A 24,742-nucleotide genomic window follows, 5' to 3' on the forward strand; every position below is an offset into this window, starting at 1 on the left:
ATGCACAGCAGTAGATATACAAAGAATGGTATGCACAGCAGTAGATATACAAAGAATGGTATGCACAGCAGTAGATATACAAAGAATGGTATGTACAGCAGTAGATATACTAAGAATGGTATTTACAGCAGTAGATATACAAAGAATGGTATGCACAGCAGTAGATATACTAAGAATGGTATTTACAGCAGTAGATATACAAATAATGGTATGCACAGCAGTAGATATACAAGGAATGGTATGCACAGCAGTAGATATACCAAGAATGGTATTTACAGCAGTAGATATACAAAGAATGGTATTTACAGCAGTAGATATACAAAGAATGGTATTTACAGCAGTAGATATGAGCTGTGTCAATAATCCAGTATATAAATATGTAGTGTGTATAAACAGTGTAACTAAAATGCAGTAGTAGAAGAAGTACTGCATACCACTGCTGGCTTGCTTCTGAAGCTAAGCAGGGTTGGTCCTGGTCCCTGGATGAGAGACCAGATGCTGCAGGAAGTGGTATTGGAGGGCCAGTAGGGGGCACTCTTTCCTCTGGTCTAAAAAAATATATATATCCCAATGCTCCATGGCAGTGATTGGGGACACTGTCCTGTGTAGGGTGACGTCTTTCGGATGGGACGTTAAACGGGTGTCCTGACTCTCTGAGGTCATTAAAGATCACATGGCACTTATCGTAAGAGTAGGGGTGTTAACCCCGGTGTCCTGGCTAAATTCCCAATCTGGCCCTCAAACCATCACGGTCACCTAATAATCCCCAGTTAACAATTGGCTCATTCATCCCCCTCCTCTCCCCTGTAACTATTCCCCAGGTCGTTGCTGCAAATGAGAACGTGTTCTCAGTCTACTTACCTGGTAAAACAATGCATAAAAAACTAGAATGAGCTATACAGCATTTAAATACACAGTGTGCAACAGGAAGTGTCCAGTGTTTTACAGTTTTACAGGTAAAATTTCATAACTCTTGGTAGAAAACTCCAAACAGATCATCAAAATTGTAGTTTTTTTGTCTTCTAAACTTTTCAATTGACTAAGTACAACACACAAAATCACACAGTAACTTTTTTTTCTCCAAATCTAATCAGTGTTTTACCTAGAAATACCTTTCATATAAAGTATATAATTCCGAATGCAATGCTCACAGTACGTTTCATATGATTCTCTTCTCATTTGTTTAAATACTTTTGACCATCAGTTAATCCAACTGCGCTTAATGATTCATTACTTAACCGTTCCGTAAACCTATAGATTTTTAACTGGTTCGAACTGGTTTACTATATATGGATTTTGAGAACTACAGAAATTAAAGGTGTGTTTGTAAAGTATAAACAATGACATGGATGATGCATGATAACCATAAACAAAAACCAACAATACATAATGACTAGTGGTTATTGCTAATTGATTTCACATAGTGGCAACCAAAATTGGTCACCAGATAAAAGCGGGGGTGTGTGAACACTTGCAATTTCTTGAGATTTGATGCAACAAAAAAAAAAAGCAGAGAGGAAAATATTTTGTAGCCTAGCGCCATTCTAAATCTCTCCACGTGACTTGACACAGTGCGTGAACACTTGCAATTTCTTTCACCGTGTAGCAGGATAGACAGCAAGGGAGAGGAAGAAATTAATAATGCATCTAAAGTCAATCTCAGTTAGCTAACTAAAGTTAAACGGCATCTAGTCAATCTTAGCTGGCTTAAGTTATACTGCATCAAGTCAATCTTAGTTAGCTAAAGTTATACTGCATCTAGTCAATCTTAGTTGGCTAAAGTTATACTGCATCTAAAGTCAAATCTTAGTTAGCTAACTAAAGTTATATTGCATCTAGTCAATCTTAGTTAGCTAACTAAAGTTATATTGCATCTAGTCAATCTTAGTTAGCTAACTAAAGTTATACTGCATCTAGTCAATGTTAGTTAGCTAACTAAAGTTATATTGCATCTAGTCAATCTTAGTTAGCTTAAGTTATACTACATCTAGTCAATCTTAGTTAGCTAACTAAAGTTATACTGCATCTAGTCAATCTTAGTTGGCTTAAGTTATACTGCATCTAGTCAATCTGGTGAAATCACATTCATGACAAAAGGTTATCCTACAATTTTCTTTTGCCTTCTTTTGACATGAAACCAGGAGGCCCTTTCAATGAAGGGAAGTGAAGTGGGCGGAGGAGTGATTTAAATGTAGAGTTTGACAAAAGGGGGCATGATTTATTGAAGTAATTGTTCTCCAAACAAAACCTGAATTTAATCGTTGTGACGCACTGAGGTTCCAAACTCTGTTTTTAGACCAGACTGACTTTATGACCAAAATTATCCTATTTACACTTTGTAATCAATTTATTTTGACACTAGAATACACGTTTGAGAGAGAAGAGAGAGAGAGAGAGAGAGAGAGAGAGAGAGAGAGAGAGAGAGAGAAGAGAGAGAGAGAGAGGCCCCTCAGATCAGACCTATGCCACTCCTGCCCACCCCATGCACCCCACCCCCCGCAAAGAGGGCCTCAACATGGAAGCCACACATACGCCCAGGTAGTGAGCGGGCAAACAGTCCCAACCCCCACTCTCACACTCGCCCAAGCCAATAGCATGTACCAGATGCTCAGCAGGCTCTGCTCACACTTACTGGCCTGAGGCCAAACCACACGACCAACAACATTGGACATTCTATGGAACAAAAGCCTTCACTATATCATCCTGGAATATCCAAGGCCTGAGGTCATCTGCCTTTGGCCTAAAGAGCAGAAACCCGGACTTCACCAAAGAAATCGGTAACACAGACATTGTCATCCTGCAAGAAACCTGGTATAGAGGAGACGGACCCACTGGTTGCCCTCTAGGTTACAGAGAGCTGGTAGTCCCATCCACCAAACTACCAGGTGTGAAACAGGGAAGGGACTCAGGGGGTATGCTAATTTGGTATAGAGCAGACCTAACTCACTCCATTAAATTAATCAAAACAGGAACATTCTACATTTGGCTAGAAATTCAAAAGGAAATTATCCTAACAGAGAAAAATGTCCTCCTGTGTGCTACCTATATCCCCCACTAGAATCCCCATATTTTAATGAAGACAGCTTCTCCATCCTGGAGGGCGAAATCAATCATTTCCAGGCCCAGGGACATGTACTAGTCTGTGGCGACCTAAATGCCAGAACCGGACAAGAACCTGACACCCTCAGCACACAGGGGGACAAACATCTGCCTGGAGGTGACAGCATCCCCTCCCACATATGCCCCCTAGGCACAACTATGACAACATAACCAACAAAAACGGGTCACAACTCCTGCAGCTCTGTCGCACGCTGGGTATGTACATAGTCAACGGTAGGCTTCGAGGGGACTCCTATGGTAGATACACCTATAGCTCATCTCTTGGCAGTAGTACTGTAGACTACTTTATCACTGACCTCAACCCAGAATCTCTCAGAGCGTTCACAGTCAGTCCACTAACACCCCTATCAGACCACAGCAAAATCACAGTCTACTTAAACAGAGCAATACTCAACCACGAGGCATCAAAGCCAAAGGAACTGAGTAACATTAAGAAATGCTATAGGTGGAAGGAATGCAGTTTGGAAACCTACCAAAAAACAATTAGGCAACAACAAATTCAATCCCTTTTAGACAATTTCCTGGGTAAAACGTTCCACTGTAATAGTGAAGGTGTAAACTTGGCAGTAGAAAATCTTAACAGTATATTTGACCTCTCAGCTTCCCTATCAAATCTAAAAATCTCAAATAGAAAACCGAAGAAAATTAACAATAATGACAAATGGTTTGATGAGGAATGCAAAAATCTAAGAAAGAAATTGAGAAACCTGTCCAACCAAAAACATAGAGACCCGGAAAACCTGAGTCTACGCCTTCACTATGGTGAATCACTAAAACAATACAGAAACACACTACGGAAAAGAAGGAACAGCATGTCAGAAATCAGCTCAATGCAATTGAAGAATCCATAGACTCTAACCACTTCTGGGAAAATTGGAAAACACTAAACAAACAACAACACGAAGAATTATCTATCCAAAATGGAGATGTCTGGGTAAACCACTTCTCCAATCTTTTGGTTCTATAACAAAGAACAAAGAGCAAAAACATATACATGATCAACTACAGATCTTAGAATCAACTATTAAAGACTACCAGAACCCACTGGATTCTCCAATTACATTGAATGAGTTACAGGACAAAATAAAAACCCTCCAACCCAAAAAGGCCTGTGGTGTCGATGGTATCCTCAATGAAATGATCAAATATACAGACAACAAATTCCAACTGGCTATACTAAAACTCTTTAACATCATACTTAGCTCTGGCATCTTCCCCAATATTTGGAACCAAGGACTGATCACCCCAATCCACAAAAGTGGAGACAAATTTGACCCCAATAACTACCGTGGAATATGTGTCAACAGTAACCTTGGGAAAATCCTCTGCATTATTATTAACAGCAGACTCGTACATTTCCTCAATGAAAACAATGTACTGAGCAAATGTCAAATTGGCTTTTACCAAATTACCGTACAACAGACCATGTATTCACCCTGCACACCTTAATTGACAACCAAACAAACCAAAACAAAGGCAAAGTCTTCTCATGCTTTGTTGATTTCAAAAAAGCCTTCGACTCAATTTGGCATGAGGGTCTGCTATACAAACTGATGGAAAGTGGTGTTGGGGTAAAACATATGACATTATAAAATCCATGTACACAAACAACAAGTGTGCGGTTAAAATTGGCAAAAAACACACACATTTCTTCACACAGGGTCGTGGGGTTAGACAGGGATGCAGCTTAAGCCCCACCCTCTTCAACATATATATCAATGAACTGGCGCGGGCACTAGAAAAGTCTGCAGCACCCGGCCTCCCCTGCTAGAATCCGAAGTCAAATGTCTGCTGTTTGCTGATGATCTGGTGCTTCTGTCACCAACCAAGGAGGGCCTACAGCAGCACCTAGATCTTATGCACAGATTCTGTCAGACCTGGGCCCTGACAGTAAATCTCAGTAAGACCAAAATAATGGTGTTCCAAAAAGGTCGAGTCACCAGGACCACAAATACAAATTCCATCTCGACACTGTTGCCCTAGAGCACACAAAAAACTATACATACCTTGGCCTAAACATCAGCGCCACAGGTAACTTCCACAAAGGTGTGAACGATCTGAGAGACAAGGCAAGAAGGGCATTCTATGCCATCAAAAGAAACATAAATTTCAACATACCAATTAGGATTTGGCTAAAAATACTTGAATCAGTCATAGAGCCCATTGCCCTTTATGGTTGTGAGGTCTGGGGTCCGCTCACCAACCAAGACTTCACAAAATGGGACAAACACCAAATTGAGACTCTGCACGCAGAATTCTGCAAAAATATCCTCCGTGTACAACGTAAACACCAAATAATGCATGCAGAGCAGAATTAGGCCGATACCCACTAATTATCAAAATCCAGAAAAGAGCCATTAAATTCTACAACCACCTAAAAGGAAGCGATTCACAAACCTTCCATAACAAAGCCATCACAAACAGAGAGATGAACCTGGAGAAGAGTCCCTAAGCAAACTGGTCCTGGGGCTCTGTTCACAAACACAAACACACCCTACAGAGCCCCAGGACAACAGCACAATTAGACCCAACCAAATCATGAGAAAACAAAAAGATAATTACTTAACACATTGGAAAGAATTAACAAAAAAACAGAGCAAACTAGAATGCTATTTGGCCCTACACAGAGAGTACACAGCGGCAGAATACCTGACCACTGTGACTGACCCAAAATTAAGGAAAGCTTTGACTATGTACAGACTCAGTGAGCATAGCCTTGCTATTGAGAAAGGCCGCCGTAGGCAGACATGGCTCTCAAGAGAAGACAGGCTATGTGCTCACTGCCCACAAAATGAGGTGGAAACTGAGCTGCACTTCCTAACCTCCTGCCCAATGTATGACCATATTAGAGAGACATATTTCCCCCAGATCACACAGATCCACAAAGAATTCGAAAACATATCCAATTTTGAAAAACTCCCATACCTACTGGGTGAAATTCCACAGTGTGCCATCACAGCAGCAAGATTTGTGACCTGTTGCCACGAGAAAAGGGCAACCAGTGAAGAACAAACACCATTGTAAATACAACCCATATTTATGCTTATTTATTTTATCTTGTGTCCTTTAATTATTTGTACATTGTGTATATATATATATATATATATATATATATATAATATGACATTTGTAATGTCTTTACTGTTTTGAAACTGTTGTATGTGTAATGTTTACTGTTAATTTTTGTTGTTTTTCACTTTATATATTCACTTTGTATGTTGTCTACCTCACTTGCTTTGGCAATGTTAACACATGTTTCCCATGCCAATAAAGCCCTTGAATTGAATTGAATTGAATTGAATTGAGAGAGAGAGAGAGAGAGAGAGAGAGAGAGAGAGAGACAGAGAGAGAGAGAGAGAGAGAGAGAGAGACAGAGAGAAACAGAGAGAGAGACAGAGAGAGAGAGAGAGAGAGACAGAGAGAGAGAGAGAGAGAGAGAGAGAGAGAGATAGAGACACAGAGAGAGAGAGACAGAGAGAGAGAGAAACATTGACCAAGTCCAAACTACCAGGTGTGAAACAGGGAAGGGACTGAGGGGGTATGGTAATTTGGTATACACGCAGTGTGTGTGTGTCTATTTTCTGTCCCTAAGCATTTAGAACTAGTGGAGCGTCATTCTGAGCGACTGCCTCATTGCCAAGCTATTGCAGCTCCAACAGTCCTTCCTGCCGCCCAGCCTGCGGAGTGGTCATGTCACTCAAACCCGACCAGACGGCGCAATGGACATTGTTACAGGCTAAAGTCAGGCCATCAGACACGTTTAATTGGTGGTCGAGGTGCAGCACACTTCCCTTTTCTGTTGCTGCTGCGTGGAACCACTCTCTCTGTCTCTCTCTCTCTCTCTCTCCCTCTCGTGTGCTGTCTTCCTCTCTGTCTCTCTCTCTCTCTCTCTCTCTCTCTCTCTCTCTCTCTCTCTCTCTCTCTCTCTCTCTCTCTCTCTCTCTCTCTCTTCCTCTCGTGCTCCTTCTCTCTCTCTCTCTCTCTCTCTCTCTCTCTCTGTGCTGTCTTCCACTCTGTCTCTCCCCTCTCTCTCTCTCTCTCTCTCTCTCTCTCTCTCTCTCTCTCTCTCTCTCTCTCTCTTGTGTGCTGTCTCCCTCTCTCTCTCTGTCTCTCTCTCTCTCTCTCTCTTTCTCTCTCTCTCGTGTGCTGTCTCCCTCTCTGTCTCTCTCGTGTGGTCTCCCTCTCTCTCTTTCTCCTTCTCTCTCTCTCTCTCTCTCTCTCTCTCTCTCTCTCCCTCTCTCGTGTGGTGTGCCTCTCTCTCTCTCTCGTGTGGTGTGTCTCTCTCTCTCTCTCTCTCTCTCTCTCTCTCTCTCTCTCTCTCTCTCTCATGTCTCTCTCTCGTGTCTCTCTCTCTCGTCTCTCTCTCTCTCATGTGGTGTCTTTCTCTCTCTCTCTCGTGTGGTGTCTCTCTCTCTCTCTCTCTCTCTCTCTCGTGTGGTGTCTCTCTCTCTCATGTCTCTCCCGTGTGGTGTTTCTCTCTCGTGTGGTCTCTCTCTCTCTCTCTCTCTCTCTCTCTCTCTCTCTCTCTCTCTCTCTCTCTCTTTCTCTCTCTCTCTCTCTCGTGTGATGTCTGTCTCCACACAGTGTCTAAAGAGGAGTGCTCTAAGTCTGTGTGTCTGCGGCTCCAGGATCAACTGTGTGGATTTGATACGGACTGACTGACAGCTCTGTCACACACAGTCAGGCCAGTGGACGATAAGAGAAACCAGGGCTCGACTCCACAGTCTTTGGGTTTAGAGAGACTGTTGAAGAGGTTGAAGGGGTCAACTGCTGGGGGGTTCAATTGGAACAGTGCTTTGTATATCCAGCCCATCTCTAACAGGACGTGCTGGACAGCAGAGGAGTCTTCATGACACTGAATGGGGGGGAGGGAACCAAAACAAAAGGAATAAAAGTTCAACTCCGTGGGGAGGTCTGTCTTTATACCTCAGAATTTCCTAGGACCGGTTCGGGCTGTCTGGTAAGTAAGGCTGTTGTTGGTTTTAGTGTCACGCCGTGTGTAAATGGCAGACCACCAGACTAGGGTGGTTAGGGGTGAAACCCCTCCTCTTGTAATTTTCACAGAAACCACTTTATGTCATCAACATTTATTTAAACACTTTCCCTGGATACCAACTAGTCTCAACTGAACATAATTTTTTTTACGTTTCTGTTTTTATTGAAAAACAAACAAAAATAAACATATTCTGCCCATTAATTTCCCTTAATAATGTGTTAGACTAAAGAGAGCCAGTTTCCACATATCTAAATATTACCAAACATAGCTTTTTTTCTGTCTTGGGGCATTTTGGGCGGCAGGGTAGCCTAGTGGTTAGAGCGTTGGACTAGTAACCGGAAGGTTGAAAGTTCAAATCCCCGAGCTGACAAGGTACAAATCTGTCATTCTACCCCTGAACAGGCAGTTAACCCACTGTTCCTAGACCAGTTAACCCACTGTTCCTAGGCTTTCATTGAAAATAAGAATTTGTTCTTAACTGACTTGCCTAGTTAAATAAAGGTACATTTCCCCCCCAAGTTACCTTAACCAGTGATATTTATTTGGACTATTTCTGATGTAGGCCTTTATGTGTTGTATAACATTCCTGCATGCTTATTGTGTCACCATTAGATAGGTGCACCCAGGGTCTGGGGTTTATCCTGCAGCTAGAGGGAGCGAGAGGGAGCTGAGAGGGAGCTGGGAGGGAGTTCGAGGGAGCTCGAGGGAGCTGGGAGGGAGTTAGAGGGAGTTAGAGGGAACTAGAGGGAACTAGAGGGAGCTGGGGAGGGAGCTAGAGGGAGCTGGGGAGGGAGCTAGAGGGAGCAAGAGGGAGCTGGGAAGGGAGCAAGAGGGAGCTGGGGAGGGAGCTTGGAGGGAGTTAGAGGGAGCTAGAGGGAGCTGGGAGGGAGCTAGAGGGAGCTGGGAGGGAGTTAGAGGGAGCTGGGAGGGAGCTAGAGGGAGCTGGGAGGGAGCTAGAGGGAGCTGGGAGGGAGCAAGAGGGAGCTGGGAGGGAGCTAGAGGGAGCTGGGAGGGAGCAAGAGGGAGCTGGGAGGGAGCAAGAGGGAGCTGGGAGGGAGCTAGAGGGAGCTGGGAGGGAGCAAGAGGGAGCTGGGAAGGAGCTAGAGGGAGCTGGGAGGGAGCTAGAGGGAACTAGAGGGAGCTTAGAGGGAGCTGGGAGGGAGCTAGAGGGAGCTGGGAGGGTGAAAATAGTTGGGGGATAGAACACAGGTTGCACACTAAGAAAAGAGGGTTCCTCAAGGTTTCTTTGGGGAAGGGTGGTGGTTCTATGTGGAACATTAATGACTCAATGAACCCTCTGAGCTCTTCAAATCAAATCAAATCAAATTTTATTTGTCACATACACATGGTTAGCAGATGTTAATGCGAGTGTAGCGAAATGCTTGTGCTTCTAGTTCCGACAATGCAGTGATAACCAACAAGTAATCTAACTAACAATTCCAAAACTACTGTCTTATACACAGTGTAAGGGGATAAATAATATGTACATATTGGTTCTTTACAGTTCACAAGATTGGTTCTTTACAGTTCACAAGATTGGTTCTTCACAGTTCACAAGGTGGTTCTTTACAGTTCACAAGATTGGTTCTTTACAGTTCACAAGGTGGTTCATTACAGTTCACAAGGTGGTTCTTTACAGTTCACAAGGTGGTTCTTTACAGTTCACAAGGTGGTTCTTCTCTCTTAGTGATAATTAAAATGTAGTGGAGGCGGATTATTAGAACATGAGGGGGCGTGGTTTGTGATAATTAAAATGTAGTGGAGGCGGATCATTAGAACATGAGGGGGCGTGGTTTGTGATAATTAAAATGTAGTGAAGGCGGGTCATTAGAACACGCGGGGGCGTGGTTTGTGCTACTTTGAGTGAGAGTCATTCCAGTTGATCAATGTGTTGTGTGATACTGTTACATATTATATATGAATAGGGTCAGTGATGATGTCTTGAGGAAGACTCATGTACGGCCGTGTACCAATTGAGAACGGTTGACTTAAGTCAGTAGTTTCTCTCCTCAGGGACCCTCAGCTGTTCCAGAGCTAGTTCACTTGATTCAACTTGTCAAATAAAAATATTACTAATACTTATGGAATTTTAACAGTATAACATGGCTGACCAGAATTTTAAAAACCCTGTATGGTCCTTCAAAAGGACATGTTAAAGGGGTTCTAACCGCAGATAGAGGGAGAGGTTAAAGGGGTTCTAACTGTAGATAGAGAGAGAGGTTAAAGGGGTTCTAATAGCAGATAGAGGGATAGGTTAAAGGGGTTCTAACTGTAGATAGAGAGAGAGGTTAAAGGCGTTCTAATAACAGATAGAGAGAGAGGTTAAAGGGGTTCTAACCGCAGATAGAGGGAGAGGTTAAAGGGGTTCTAACAGCAGATAGAGAGGTTAAAGGGGTTCTAACAGCAGATATAGAGGTTAAAGGGGTTCTAACAGCAGATAGATAGGTTAAATGGGTTCTAACAGCAGATAGAGAGGTTAAAGGGGTTCTAACAGCAGATACAGAGGTTAAATGGGTTCGAACAGCAGATAGAGAGGTTAAAGGGGTTCTAACAGCAGATAGAGAGGTTAAAGGGGTTCTAACAGCAGATAGAGAGGTTAAAGAGGTTCTAACAGCAGATAGAGAGGTTAAAGGGGTTCTAAAAGCAGATAGAGAGATAGGTTAAAGGTGTTCTAAAAGCATATGGTCAGGGTTAAAGGGGTTCTAACAGCAGATGGTCAGGGTTAAAGGGGTTCTAACAGCAGATAGAGAGGTTAAAGGGGTTCTAACAGCAGATAGAGAGGTTAACGGGGTTCTAACCGCAGATAGAGAGAGAGGTTAAAGGGGTTCTAACTGCAGATAGAGAGAGAGGTTAAAGGGGTTCTAACTGCAGAAAGAGAGAGAGGTTAAAGGGGTTCTAACTGTAGATAGAGAGAGAGGTTAAAGGGGTTCTAACAGCAGATACAGAGGTTAAAGGGGTTCTAACAGCAGATACAGAGGTTAAATGGGTTCGAACAGCAGATAGAGAGGTTAAAGGGGTTCTAACAGCAGATAGAGAGGTTAAAGGGGTTCTAACAGCAGATAGAGAGGTTAAAGAGGTTCTAACAGCAGATATAGAGATTAAAGGGGTTCTAACAGCAGATAGAGAGGTTAAAGGGGTTCTAACAGCAGATAGAGAGATAGGTTAAAGGGGTTCTAAAAGCATATGGTCAGGGTTAAAGGGGTTCTAACAGCAGATGGTCAGGGTTAAAGGGGTTCTAACAGCAGATAGAGAGGTTAAAGGGGTTCTAACAGCAGATAGAGAGGTTAAAGGGGTTCTAACAGCAGATAGAGAGATAGGTTAAAGGGGTTCTAAAAGCATATGGTCAGGGTTAAAGGGGTTCTAACAGCAGATGGTCAGGGTTAAAGGGGTTCTAACAGCAGATACAGAGGTTAAAGGGGTTCTAACAGCAGATACAGAGGTTAAAGGGGTTCTAACAGCAGATAGAGAGGTTAAATGGGTTCTAACAGCAGATAGAGAGGTTAAAGGGGTTCTAACCGCAGACAGAGAGATAGGTTAAAGGGGTTCTAAAAGCATATGGTCAGTGTTAAAGGGGTTCTAACAGCAGATGGTCAGGGTTAAAGGGGTTCTAACAGCAGATAGAGAGGTTAAAGGGGTTCTAACAGCAGATAGACAGGTTAAAGGGGTTCTAACAGCAGATATACAGGTTAAAGGGGTTCGAAAACAGATAGAGAGGTTAAATGGGTTCTAACAGCAGATAGAGAGGTTAAAGAGATTCTAACAGCAGATAGAGAGGTTAAAGGGGTTCTAACAGCAGATACAGAGGTTAAAGGGGTTCTAACAGCAGATAGAGAGGTTAAATGGGTTCTAACAGCAGATAGAGAGGTTAAAGGGGTTCTAACAGCAGATAGAGAGGTTAAAGGGGTTCTAACCGCAGATAGAGAGGTTAAAGGGGTTCAAAAAGCAGATCGAGAGTTTAAAGGGGTTCTAACAGCAGATAGAGAGGTTAAAGGGGTTCTAACAGCAGATATAGAGGTTAAAGGGGTTCTAACAGCAGATATATAGGTTAAATGGGTTCTAACAGCAGATAGAGAGGTTAAAGGGGTTCTAACAGCAGATACAGAGGTTAAAGGGGTTCTTACAGCAGATAGAGAGGTTAAATGGGTTCTAACAGCAGATAGAGAGGTTAAAGGGGTTCTAACAGCAGATAGAGAGGTAAAAAGGTTCTAACAGCAGATAGAGAAGTTAAAGGGGTTCTAACAGCAGATACAGAGGTTAAAGGGGTTCTAACAGCAGATACAGAGGTTAAATGGGTTCTAACAGCAGATAGAGAGGTTAAAGGGGTTCTAACAGCAGATAGAGAGATAGGTTAAAGGGGTTCTAAAAGCATATGGTCAGGGTTAAAGGGGTTCTAACAGCAGATGGTCAGGGTTAAAGGGGTTCTAACAGCAGATAGAGAGGTTAAAGGGGTTCTAACAGCAGATAGAGAGGTTAAAGGGTTTCTAACAGCAGATAGAGAGAGTGGTTAAACGGGTTCTAACTGCAGATAGAGAGAGAGGTTAAAGGGGTTCTAACAGCAGATAGAGAGAGTGGTTAAACAGGTTCTAACTGCAGATAGAGAGAGAGGTTAAAGAGGTTCTAACTGCAGAAAGAGAGAGAGGTTAAAGGTGTTAAATGGGTTCTAAAAGCAGATAGAGAGAGGTCAAAGGGGTTCTAACAGCAGATAGACAGGTTAAAGGGTTCTAACAGCAGATAGACAGGTTAAAGGGGTTCTAACAGCAGATAGAGAGGTTAAAGAGGTTCTAACAGCAGATAGAGAGGTTAAAGGGGTTCTAACAGCAGATAGAGAGATAGGTTAAAGGGGTTCTAACAGCAGATAGAGAGGTTAAAGGGGTTCTAACAGCAGATAGGGAGGTTAAATGGGTTCTAACAGCAGATAGAGAGGTTAAATGGGTTCTAACAGCAGATAGAGAGGTTAAAGGGGTTCTAACAGCAGATAGAGAGATAGGTTAAAGGGGTTCTAAAAGCAGATAGAGAGATAGGTTAAAGGGGTTCTAACAGCAGATAGACAGGTTAAAGGGGTTCGAACAGCAGATAGAGAGGTTAAATGGGTTCTAACAGCAGATAGAGAGGTTAAAGAGATTCTAACAGCAGATAGAGAGGTTAAAGGGGTTCTAACAGCAGATACAGAGGTTAAATGGGTTCTAACAGCAGATAGAGAGGTTAAATGGGTTCTAACAGCAGATAGAGAGGTTAAAGGGGTTCTAACTGCAGATAGAGAGTTAAAAAGGTTCTAACAGCAGATAGAGAGGTTACAGGGGTTCTAACAGCAGATACAGAGGTTAAAGGGGTTCTAACAGCAGATACATAGGTTAAAGGGGTTCTAACAGCAGATACAGAGGTTAAAGGGGTTCTAACAGCAGATAGAGAGGTTAAATGGGTTTTAACAGCAGATAGAGAGGTTAAAGGGGTTCTAACCGAGAGATAGGTTAAAGGGGTTCTAAAAGCATATGGTCAGGGTTAAAGGGGTTCTAACAGCAGATGGTCAGGGTTAAAGGGTTTCTAACAGCAGATAGAGGTTAAAGGGGTTCTAACAGCAGATAGAGAGGTTAAAGGGGTTCTAACAGCAGATAGAGAGGTTAAAGAGGTTCTAACAGCAGATAGAGAGGTTAAAGGGGTTATAACAGCAGACAGAGAGGTTAAAGGGGTACTAACCGCAGATAGAGAGGTAGATAGAAACCTCCTTCAGCCTGACCATGGGACCGTGCCAAAGCCTCCCCTCAGAGAAAGAGACTGTCAGTCAAACAGGCCTAATTATTTAATACCCCTGCAACTCTAAACTCATGATGAATCTCCTCTGGTGTGTGTTCACTCTATCACATTAATCTCTCTCTCACTGTTTTCTGTTTGTTCTCTCTTGTTCTCTGTTTTCTCTCTCTCTCTCTCCGTCTCTCTCTCTCTCTCTCTCTCTCTCTCTCTCTCTCTCTCTCTCTCTCTCTCTCTCTCTCTCTCTCTCTCTCTCTCTCTCTCTCTCTCTCTCTCTCTTTCGCTCTCTGTTTTCTGTTTGCTCTCTCGCTCTCTTTCTGAAGGGATAAATGATCACTTCAACCAGGCGAGTGTCTCCTGACACATCTGAAGTTAGAATCGCCTTCAGCCTTGACCAAGACTCAGGTAAGACACACACACACACACACACACACACACACACACACACACACACACACACACACACACACACACACACACACACACACACACACACACACACACACACACACACACACACACACACACACACAAACAGTTCCCGACAGAACAACCCCCCCGGGTTTAACTGCAGTAATTCTTCTCTGCTGTCCGACAGACAGACTGACAGGTGTTCCTCTATTTCTGTTGGCCTGTGGCATCTTAAAAACAAACCTTCCACCTCACACACACACACACACACACACACACACACACACACACACACACACACACACACACACACACACACACACACACACACACACACACACACACACACACACACACACACACACACGGCGAGGTGGTCAGTGCAGTGTGTTGAAGTCAGAGTGCTGGACGGATGGCAGCTGCAGCTTCGCCATAGAAGGTTTCCTCCGTAACAGACCCACTGGCCTATATTTAAATATATATTTAACACTTCCTCATCTACTCCTCTCCTCCTCCACTCCTCTCCTCCTCCACTCATCTCCTCCTCCACTCCTCTCCTCCTCTACTCCTCTCCTCGTCCACTCCTCTCCTCCTCTACTCCTCTCCTCCTCCACTCATCTCCTCCTCCACTCATCTCCTCCTCTACTCCTCTCCTCCTCCACTCATCTCCCCCTCCACTCCTCTCCCCTCCCCCTCCTCTCCTCCTCCACTCCTCTCCTCCTCCACTCATCTCCTCCTCCACTCCTCTCCCCCTCCACTCCTCTCCCTCCTCCACTCCTCCCCCTCCATTCCACTCCCTTTCCTCCTCCACTCATCTCCCCCTCCACTCCTCTCCTCCTCCTCCTCTCCTCCTCCAGTCCTCTCCTCCTCCACTCCTCGCCTCCTCCACTCCTCTCCTCCTCCAGTCCTCTCCTCCTCCACCTCCTCTCCCCTCCACTCCTCTCCTCCTCCACTCCCTCTCCCCCTCCACTCCTCTCCTCCTCCACTCATCTCCCCCTCCTCCTCTCCTCCTCCACTCCTCGCCCCCTCCACTCATCTCCCCCTCCACTCCTCTCCTCCTCCACTCCTCGCCTCCTCCACTCATCTCCCCTCCACTCCTCTCCTCCTCCACTCATCTCCCCCTCCACTCCTCTCCCCCTCCACTCCTCTCCTCCTCCACTCCTCTCCCCTCCACTCCTCTCCTCCTCCACCCTCTCCTCCTCCACTCCTATCCTCCTCCACTCCTCTCCCCCCTCCACTCCTCACCTCCTCCACTCATCTCCCCCTCCACTCCTCTCCTCCTCCACTCATCTCCCCTCCACTCCCCTCCTCCTCCACTCATCTCCCCCTCTCCCCTCCTCTCCCCTCCTCCCCCTCCACTCTCTCCTCCTCCACTCTCCCCCTCCACTCCACTCCTCTCCTCCTCCACTCCTCCCCTCCACCCTCCTCTCCTCCTCCACTCATCTCCCCTCCACTCCTTTCCTCCTCCACTCATCTCCCCCTGCACTCCTCTCCTTCTCCACTCCTCTCCTCCTCCAGTCCTCTCCTCCTCCACTCCTCCCCCTCCACTCCTCTCCTCCTCCACTCATCTCCCCCTCCACTCCTCTCCTCCTCCACTCCCTCTCCTCCTCCACTCATCTCCTCCTCTACTCCTCTCCTCCTCCACTCATCTCCCCCTCCACTCCTCTCCTCCTCCACTCATCTCCCCCTCCACTCCTCTCCTCCTCCACTCCTCTCCCCCTCCACTCCTCTCCTCCTCCTCCTCTCCTCCTCCACTCATCTCCCCCTCCACTCCTCTCCTCCTCCACTCCTCTCCTCCTCCACTCCTCTCCTCCTCCACTCCACTCATCTCCCCCTCCACTCATCTCCCCCTCCCTCCTCCCCCCTCCACTCCTCTCCTCCTCCACTCCTCCTCCTCCTCCCTCCTCCTCTCCCCCTCCACTCCTCTCCTCCTCCACTCATCTCCCCCTCCACTCCTCTCCTCCCCTCCACTCCCTCTCCCCCTCCACTCCTCTCCTCCTCCACTCATCTCCCCCTCCACTCCTCTCCTCCTCCACTCCTCTCCTCCTCCACTCATCTCTCTCCTCCTCCTCTCCTCCTCCACTCCTCTCCTCCTCCAGTCCTCTCCTCCTCCACTCCTCTCCTCCTCCTCCTCTCCTCCTCCACTCCTCTCCTCCTCCACTCCTCTCCTCCTCCACTCATCTCCCCTCCACTCCCTCCTCCTCCCCACTCCTCCCCCTCTCCTCCTCCAGTCCTCTCCTCCTCCACTCATCTCCTCCTCCACTCCTCTCCTCCTCCACTCATCTCCTCCTCCACTCCTCTCCTCCTCCACTCCTCTCCCCCTCCACTCCCTCCTCTCCTCATCTCCTCCTCCAGTCCTCTCCCCCTCCACTCCTCTCCTCATCTCCCCCCATCCACTCCTCTCCTCCTCCCTCCTCTCCTCCTCCACTCCTCTCCTCCTCCAGTCCTCTCCTCCTCCAGTCCTCTCCCCCTCCAGTCCTCTCCTCCTCCACTCCTCTCCTCCTCCACTCCTCTCCTCCTCCAGTCCTCTCCTCCTCCAGTCCTCTCCCCTCCAGTCCTCTCCTCCTCCACTCATCTCCTCCTCCACTCCTCTCCCCCTCCAGTCCTCTCCTCCTCCACTCCTCTCCTCCTCCACTCCTCTCCTCCTCCACTCATCTCCCCCTCCAGTCCTCTCCTCCTCCACTCATCTCCTCCTCCACTCATCTCCTCCTCCACTCCTCTCCCCCTCCAGTCCTCTCCTCCTCCACTCCTCTCCTCCTCCACTCATCTCCTCCTCCACTCATCTCCTCCTCCACCCTCCTCTCCTCCTCCACTCATCTCCCCCTCCAGTCCTCTCCTCCTCCACTCATCTCCTCCTCCACTCATCTCCTCCTCCACTCATCTCCTCCTCCACTCCTCTCCCTCCTCCACTCATCTCCTCCTCCACTCCTCTCCCCCTCCAGTCCTCTCCTCCTCCACTCCTCTCCTCCTCCACTCATCTCCTCCTCCACTCATCTCCTCCTCCACTCCTCTCCTCCTCCACTCATCTCCTCCTCCCTCCTCTCCCCCTCCAGTCCTCTCCTCCTCCCTCCTCTCCTCCTCCACTCATCTCCTCCTCCACTCATCTCCTCCTCCACTCCTCTCCTCCTCCACTCATCTCCTCCTCCACTCATCTCCCCTCCAGTCCTCTCCCCCCTCCACTCCTCTCCTCCTCCACTCCTCTCCTCCTCCACTCATCTCCCCTCCAGTCCTCTCCTCCTCCACTCATCTCCTCCTCCACTCATCTCCTCCTCCACTCCTCTCCCCCTCCAGTCCTCTCCTCCTCCACTCCTCTCCTCCTCCACTCATCTCCTCCTCCACTCATCTCCTCCTCCACTCCTCTCCTCCTCCACTCATCTCCCCCTCCAGTCCTCTCCTCCTCCACTCATCTCCTCCTCCACTCATCTCCTCCTCCACTCCTCTCCTCCTCCACTCATCTCCCCCTCCACCTCCTCTCTCTCCTCCACTCCTCTCCTCCTCCTCCTCTCCTCCTCCACTCCTCTCCCCTCCACCCCTCTCCTCCTCCACTCCTCTCCTCCTCCACTCCTCTCCTCCTCCACTCCTCTCCTCCTCCAGTCCTCTCCTCCTCCACTCCTCTCCTCCTCCAGTCCTCTCCCTCCTCCACTCCTCTCCTCCTCCCTCCTCTCCTCCTCCACTCCTCTCCTCCTCCAGTCCTCTCCCCCTCCAGTCATCTCCTCCTCCACTCCATCTCCCTCCTCCACTCATCTCCTCCTCCACTCCTCTCCTCCTCCACTCCTCTCCTCCTCCACTCATCTCCCCCTCCACTCCTCTCCTCCTCCTCTCCTCTCTCCTCCTCCACTCCTCTCCTCCTCCACTCCTCTCCCCTCCACTCCTCTCCTCCTCCACTCCCTCTCCTCCTCCACTCATCTCCTCCCTCCACTCCTCTCCCCCTCCAGTCCTCTCCTCCTCCACTCCTCTCCTCCTCCACTCCTCTCCTCCTCCACTCATCTCCTCCTCCACTCCTCTCCTCCTCCTCATCTCCCCTCCTCCAGTCCTCTCCTCCTCCACTCATCTCCTCCTCCACTCATCTCCTCCTCCCTCCTCTCCTCCTCCACTCATCTCCCCTCCACTCCTCTCCTCCTCCACTCCTCTCCTCCTCCACTCCTCTCCTCCTCCTCCTCCTCTCCCCCTCCACTCCTCTCCTCCTCCACTCCTCTCCTCCTCCACTCCTCCTCTCCTCCTCCTCCCTCCTCTCCTCCTCCAGTCCTCTCCTCCTCCACTCCTCTCCTCCTCCAGTCCTCTCCTCCTCCACTCCTCTCCTCCTCCACTCCTCTCCTCCTCCACTCCTCTCCTCCTCCAGTCCTCTCCCCCTCCAGTCATCTCCTCCTCCACTAATCTCCTCCTCCACTCATCTCCTCCTCCACTCATCTCCTCCTCCACTCATCTCCTCCTCCACTCCTCTCCTCCTCCACTCATCTCCCCCTCCACTCCTCCCTCCTCCACTCCTCTCCTCCTCCACTCCTCTCCTCCTCCACTCCTCTCCCCTCCACTCCTCTCCTCCTCCACTCCTCTCCTCCTCCACTCCTCTCCTCCTCCACTCCTCTCCTCCTCCAGTCCTCTCCTCCTCCACTCCTCTCCTCCTCCAGTCCTCTCCTCCTCCACTCCTCTCCTCCTCCACTCCTCTCCTCCTCCACTCCTCTCCTCCTCCAGTCCTCTCCCCCTCCAGTCATCTCCTCCTCCACTCCTCTCCTCTCCTCCACTCATCTCCTCCTCCACTCATCTCCTCCTCCACTCCTCTCCTCCTCCACTCATCTCCCCCTCCACTCCTCTCCTCCTCCACTCATCTCCTCCTCCACTCATCTCCTCCTCCACTCCTCTCCTCCTCCACTCATCTCCCCCTCCACTCCTCTCCTCCTCCACTCCTCTCCTCCTCCACTCCTCTCCTCCTCCACTCCTCTCCCCCTCCACTCCTCTCCTCCTCCACTCCTCTCCTCCTCCACTCCTCTCCTCCTCCACTCCTCTCCTCCTCCACTCCTCTCCTCCTCCACTCCTCTCCTCCTCCACTCCTCTCCTCCTCCACTCCTCTCCTCCTCCACTCCTCTCCTCCTCCACTCCTCTCCTCCTCCACTCCTCTCCTCCTCCACTCCTCTCCTCCTCCACTCCTCTCCCCCTCCACTCCTCTCCTCCTCCCACTCCTCTCCTCCTCCAGTCCTCTCCCCCTCCACTCCTCTCCTCCTCCACTAATCTCCTCCTCCACTCCTCTCCTCCTCCACTCCTCTCCTCCTCCACTCCTCTCCTCCTCCAGTCCTCTCCCCCTCCAGTCATCTCCTCCTCCACTAATCTCCTCCTCCACTCCTCTCCTCCTCCACTCATCTCCTCCTCCACTCCTCTCCTCCTCCACTCATCTCCTCCTCCACTCCTCTCCTCCTCCTCCTCTCCTCCTCCCTCCTCTCCTCCTCCACTCCTCTCCTCCTCCAGTCCTCTCCTCCTCCACTCCTCTCCTCCTCCAGTCCTCTCCTCCTCCACTCCTCTCCTCCTCCACTCCTCTCCTCCTCCTCCCTCCTCTCCTCCTCCACTCCTCTCCTCCTCCTCCAGTCCTCTCCTCCTCCTCCTCTCCTCCTCCAGTCCTCTCCTCCTCCCTCCTCTCCTCCTCCACTCCTCTCCTCCTCCACTCCTCTCCTCCTCCACTCCTCCCCCCTCCCTCCTCTCCTCCTCCCTCCTCCTCTCCTCCTCCTCCTCCCTCCTCCTCCACTCCTCTCCTCCTCCACTCCTCTCCTCCTCCACTCATCTCCTCCTCCACTCCTCTCCTCCTCCACTCCTCTCCGGTTAGGGTGCCACATAGACTCTGTTGTGATTTAACACTTATTAACCAGTTGATGCTCTTTGTCTCCTTTCTTCAATCAGAGTTAAAAGATGTGGAGGAGTCAACGCCGTCTTTCCCTGATCTGGAACACAGACTGCAGGTAGGAGGGGGGAGAGGAGGGGGGAGAGGAGAGGAGCAGGAGAGGAGAGGAGAGAGAGGAGAGGAGAGGAGAGAGAGGAGAGGAGGGGGGAGAGGAGAGGAGCAGGAGAGGAGAGGAGAGGAGAGAGGGAGGAGCAGGAGAGGAGAGGAGAGAGAGGAGAGGAGGGGAGAGAGGGGAGAGGAGGGAAGAGGAGAGGAGCAGGAGAGGAGAGGAGCAGGAGAGGAGAGGAGCAGGAGAGGAGAGAGAGGAGAGGAGCAGGAGAGGAGAGGAGAGAGAGGAGAGGAGGGGAGAGAGAGGAGAGGAGCAGGAGAGGAGAGGAGAGAGAGGAGAGAGAGGAGAGGAGCAGGAGAGGAGAGGAGAGAGAGGAGAGGAGGGGAGAGGGGAGAGGAGGGGAGAGAGGAGAGGAGCAGGAGAGGAGAGGAAAGAGAGGAGAGGGAGGGGGGGGAGCAGTGAGGAGAGGAGAGAGAGGATGGGAGGGGAGGAGGAGCAGTGAGGAGAGGAGAGGAGAGGAGAGGAGGGGAGGAGGAGCAGTGAGGAGAGGAGAGGAGGGGAGGGGGAGAGGAGAGAGGAGGGGAGGGGAGAGGAGGAGAGGAGGAGGAGGGGGGAGCAGTGAGGAGAGGGGAGAGAGGAGAGGAGGGGAGGGGAGAGGAGAGGAGAGAGGAGAGGAGGGGAGGAGGAGCAGTGAGGAGAGGAGAGGAGAGGAGAGGAGAGGAGAGGAGAGGAGGAGGAGCAGTAAGATAGTCCTCATATCTATTGATAGTCGGGGCTGAGAATAGCTGCTGCTGTTGCACTGAAGGATGCAATCCCCCTCCACCCATAGACAGACATTATCACTGTGATATGTTCTGTAGCATTAGACTGAGTAGGACAGACATTATCACTGTGATATGTTCTGTAGCATTAGACTGAGTAGGACAGACATTATCACTGTGATATGTTCTGTATTAGCATTCACTGATATGTTCTGAGTTAGGACAGACATTATCACTGTGATATGTTCTGTAGCATTAGACTGAGTAGGACAGACATTATCACTGTGATATGTTCTGTGGCATTAGACTGAATAGGACAGACATTATCACTGTGATATGTTCTGTGGCATTAGACTGAATAGGACAGACATTATCACTGTGATATGTTCTGTAGCATTAGACTGAATAGGACAGACATTATCACTGTGATATGTTCTGTAGCATTAGACTGAGTAGGACAGACATTATCACTGTGATATGTTCTGTAGCATTAGACTGAGTAGGACAGACATTATCACTGTGATATGTTCTGTAGCATTAGACTGAGTAGGACAGACATTATCACTGTGATATGTTCTGTAGCATTAGACTGAGTAGGACAGACATTATCACTGTGATATGTTCTGTAGCATTAGACTGAGTAGGACAGACATTATCACTGTGATATGTTCTGTAGCATTAGACTGAGTAGGACAGACATTATCACTGTGATATGTTCTGTAGCATTAGACTGAGTAGGACAGACATTATCACTGTGATATGTTCTGTAGCATTAGACTGAGTAGGACAGACATTATCACTGTGATATGTTCTGTAGCATTAGACTGAGTAGGACAGACATTATCACTGTGATATGTTCTGTAGCATTAGACTGAGTAGGACAGACATTATCACTGTGATATGTTCTGTAGCATTAGACTGAGTAGGACAGACATTATCACTGTGATATGTTCTGTAGCATTAGACTGAGTAGGACAGACATTATCACTGTGATATGTTCTGTAGCATTAGACTGAGTAGGACAGACATTATCACTATGATATGTTCTGTAGCATTAGACTGAGTAGGACAGACATTATCACTGTGATATGTTCTGTAGCATTAGACTGAGTAGGACAGACATTATCACTGTGATATGTTCTGTAGCATTAGACTGAGTAGGACAGACATTATCACTGTGATATGTTCTGTAGCATTAGACTGAGTAGGACAGACATTATCACTGTGATATGTTCTGTGGCATTAGACTGAGTAGGACAGACATTATCACTGTGATATGTTCTGTGGCATTAGACTGAGTAGGACAGACATTATCACTGTGATATGTTCTGTAGCATTAGACTGAGTAGGACAGACATTATCACTGTGATATGTTCTGTAGCATTAGACTGAGTAGGACAGACATTATCACTGTGATATGTTCTGTAGCATTAGACTGAGTAGGACAGACATTATCACTGTGATATGTTCTGTAGCATTAGACTGAGTAGGACAGACATTATCACTGTGATATGTTCTGTAGCATTAGACTGAGTAGGACAGACATTATCACTGTGATATGTTCTGTAGCATTAGACTGAGTAGGACAGACATTATCACTGTGATATGTTCTGTAGCATTAGACTGAGTAGGACAGACATTATCACTGTGATATGTTCTGTAGCATTAGACTGAGTAGGACAGACATTATCACTGTGATATGTTCTGTAGCATTAGACTGAGTAGGACAGACATTATCACTGTGATATGTTCTGTAGCATTAGACTGAGTAGGACAGACATTATCACTGTGATATGTTCTGTAGCATTAGACTGAGTAGGACAGACATTATCACTGTGATATGTTCTGTAGCATTAGACTGAGTAGGACAGACATTATCACTGTGATATGTTCTGTAGCATTAGACTGAGTAGGACAGACATTATCACTGTGATATGTTCTGTAGCATTAGACTGAGTAGGACAGACATTATCACTGTGATATGTTCTGTAGCATTAGACTGAGTAGGACAGACATTATCACTGTGATATGTTCTGTAGCATTAGACTGAGTAGGACAGACATTATCACTGTGATATGTTCTGTAGCATTAGACTGAGTAGGACAGACATTATCACTGTGATATGTTCTGTAGCATTAGACTGAGTAGGACAGACATTATCACTGTGATATGTTCTGTAGCATTAGACTGAGTAGGACAGACATTATCACTGTGATATGTTCTGTAGCATTAGACTGAGTAGGACAGACATTATCACTATGATATGTTCTGTAGCATTAGACTGAGTAGGACAGACATTATCACTGTGATATGTTCTGTAGCATTAGACTGAGTAGGACAGACATTATCACTGTGATATGTTCTGTAGCATTAGACTGAGTAGGACAGACATTATCACTGTGATATGTTCTGTAGCATTAGACTGAGTAGGACAGACATTATCACTGTGATATGTTCTGTAGCATTAGACTGAGTAGGACAGACATTATCACTGTGATATGTTCTGTGGCATTAGACTGAATAGGACAGACATTATCACTGTGATATGTTCTGTAGCATTAGACTGAATAGGACAGACATTATCACTGTGATATGTTCTGTAGCATTAGACTGAGTAGGACAGACATTATCACTGTGATATGTTCTGTAGCATTAGACTGAGTAGGACAGACATTATCACTGTGATATGTTCTGTAGCATTAGACTGAGTAGGACAGACATTATCACTGTGATATGTTCTGTAGCATTAGACTGAGTAGGACAGACATTATCACTGTGATATGTTCTGTAGCATTAGACTGAGTAGGACAGACATTATCACTGTGATATGTTCTGTAGCATTAGACTGAGTAGGACAGACATTATCACTGTGATATGTTCTGTAGCATTAGACTGAGTAGGACAGACATTATCACTGTGATATGTTCTGTAGCATTAGACTGAGTAGGACAGACATTATCACTGTGATATGTTCTGTAGCATTAGACTGAGTAGGACAGACATTATCACTGTGATATGTTCTGTAGCATTAGACTGAGTAGGACAGACATTATCACTGTGATATGTTCTGTAGCATTAGACTGAGTAGGACAGACATTATCACTGTGATATGTTCTGTAGCATTAGACTGAGTAGGACAGACATTATCACTGTGATATGTTCTGTGGTGAGTCCTGAAAGGACTATGGTCTCAATTCATCCACAACGTGCTTGGGTGCAGGGTTTTGATCCAGCTAAGTTGTGAACACCACTGGTTAAACTAATGAAACACTTTAGCAAACACTATGATTATAGTTGGTTAACCGAAACAGGTGGGCCCGTATCCACAAAATGTCTCAGAGTAGAAGTGCTGATCTAGGACCAGTTTTACTTTTTTTTTATATCATAATGAATTAGATTCATATGGACAGATCCTAGATAGGTCATAATGAATTAGATTCATATGGACAGATCCTAGATAGGTCATAATGAATTAGAATCATATGGACAGATCCTAGATAGGTCATAATGAATTAGATTCATATGGACAGATCCTAGATAGGTCATAATGAATTAGATTCATATGGACAGATCGTAATGAATTAGATTCATATGGACAGATCGTAATGAATTAGATTCATATGGACAGATCGTAATGAATTAGATTCATATGGACAGATCCTAGATAGGTCATAATGAATTAGATTCATATGGACAGATCATAATGAATTAGATTCATATGGACAGATCCTAGATAGGTCATAATGAATTAGATTCATATGGACAGATCGTAATGA

General features: G+C 47.1%; 1 protein-coding gene across 1 annotated transcript in view; it reads left to right on the forward strand.

Moving 5' to 3' along the window:
* Positions 1–7,994: 7,994 nt before the first annotated feature.
* map3k7cl (map3k7 C-terminal like) overlaps positions 7,995–24,742 on the forward strand; it is a 47,076-nt gene continuing 30,328 nt past the window's right edge. The window contains exons 1-3 of the mRNA XM_052520153.1: positions 7,995–8,080; positions 14,185–14,266; positions 20,156–20,214. Of these exons, the coding sequence (XP_052376113.1) occupies positions 14,191–14,266; positions 20,156–20,214 (135 nt within the window). The 5' untranslated portion in view covers positions 7,995–8,080; positions 14,185–14,190. The remainder of the gene's footprint in view (positions 8,081–14,184; positions 14,267–20,155; positions 20,215–24,742) is intronic.

This window comes from Oncorhynchus keta, chromosome 6 (assembly GCF_023373465.1).
Source record: "Oncorhynchus keta strain PuntledgeMale-10-30-2019 chromosome 6, Oket_V2, whole genome shotgun sequence".
Lineage (NCBI taxonomy): Eukaryota > Metazoa > Chordata > Actinopteri > Salmoniformes > Salmonidae > Oncorhynchus > Oncorhynchus keta.